General features: G+C 65.2%; 1 protein-coding gene across 1 annotated transcript in view; it reads right to left on the reverse strand.

Moving 5' to 3' along the window:
* Positions 1-365: 365 nt before the first annotated feature.
* The window catches only part of ETH_00038835 (mitochondrial carrier domain-containing protein, putative), a gene marked incomplete at both ends in the record, with an annotated part of 2,341 nt that continues 1,247 nt past the window's right edge, over positions 366-1,459 (reverse strand). The window contains 2 exons of the mRNA XM_013373836.1: positions 366-556; positions 800-1,420. Of these exons, the coding sequence (XP_013229290.1) occupies positions 366-556; positions 800-1,420 (812 nt within the window). The remainder of the gene's footprint in view (positions 557-799; positions 1,421-1,459) is intronic.

A 1,459-nucleotide genomic window follows, 5' to 3' on the forward strand; every position in this document is an offset into this window, starting at 1 on the left:
CGGTGCCGCCGCCGCTGCTGCTGCTGTTGCTGCTGCTGCTGCAGGCACTTGTGGCTCTGCCGCTGCTGCTAGTGCTGCTACTGCATCCTCCCGTTGCACCGGCGCTGCTGCTGCTGCTGCGTCTGTTGCTTGGTCTGCTGCTGCTGCTGCTGCTGATGCCGGTGCCTTCGGAGGCGGCAATAAGGCTGTTGGGCCCCATGGAGGCCCCAAAGAGCACACCACTTTAGGTGCTGCTGCAGCACCTGCTGCTCCGGCACCTGCTGCTCCGGCACCTGCTGCTGCAGCACCTGCTGCTGCAGCACCCGCCGCTGCAGCGCCTGCTGCTGCAGCACCCGCTGCTGCAGCACCCGCCGCTGCGGCACGTGCTACTGCAGCACCTGCTGCTGCGGCACCTGCTGCTGCAGCACCCGCTGCCGCGGCACCTGCTGTTGCAGAACCTGCTGCTGCTGCAGCACCCGCTGCTGCGGCATCTGCTGCTGCAGCACCTGCTGCTGCAGCACCTGCTGCTGCATTGCCTGCTGCATTGCCTGCTGCAGCACCTGCTGCTCCAGCACATCTGGGCGAGCCGCCCCCAAACGTGGGCCCTGCGATACCGCAGCAGCAGCAAATGCGTTTAAACCCTTCAGGATATTCTAAAGACAAAGAGGCGCCAGCTGCTGACCAGGGAAACAAAGAGCAGCACCAGCAGAAGCAGCAGCAGCAGCAGCCAAGCAGCAACAGTAGCAGCAGCAGCAGTAGCCAAGCAGCAACAGCAGCAGCAGCAGCACAAGCAGCAGCAGCAGCAGCAGCAGCAGCATACCCAGCAAAGCGCCAAGCTGCTCCATCGTTGACAGCTCCTTGTCCACCAGCCTCACTCTAACATGCGACCCAAAAGCAACGCGCCGCCTCTGCTGCTGCTGCTGCTGCCGCTGCTGCTCCCCTATTTGCTGCTGCTGCTCGCCCCCTGCTACTGCTGCTGCTGCAGCAGGCGACCCTCGCGTGCCGACGCTCAAGCAGCTCTTCAAGGGGGCCAATCTGCTGCAAGGCTTTGCTCCACTTGGGGGCCCCCAGGATTTGGGGGGCCTCCCAGCAGCTACTGGGGGCCCCCCAAGACCTGCTGTGGGGCCCCCTGTCTTGCTGCAGTCCTTTGCTGCTGCAGGGGCCCCCAGGGCCCCTGCTGCTGTCCCTTCTGGGCCTTGCTGAGCTGAAGAGGATTTGCTGAAAGGGGGGCCCCCTGCTGCTGGCTGCCTGGATGGTGCCCCCAAATAACCCCCCAGAGGGGCCCCTGGGCACTGCTGCTGCTGCTGGACCTGCTGCTGCTGCTGCTGCTGCTGCTGCTGCTGCTGCTGGTGCTCGAAAGGCTGTCTGTCGCCGTCCGCTGCATTTGTGTCTGCTGCAGCCCCTGCTGCCATTTGTGCTGTTGGGGGGCCCCCCTCCTTATCTGAATTTTGGGGGCCCCCCGTCGTGGGGGGCCCCCCCC

This window comes from Eimeria tenella, genomic scaffold, assembly GCF_000499545.2.
Source record: "Eimeria tenella Houghton genomic scaffold, Eth_scaff1783, whole genome shotgun sequence".
NCBI classification, from domain to species: Eukaryota; Apicomplexa; class Conoidasida; order Eucoccidiorida; family Eimeriidae; genus Eimeria; species Eimeria tenella.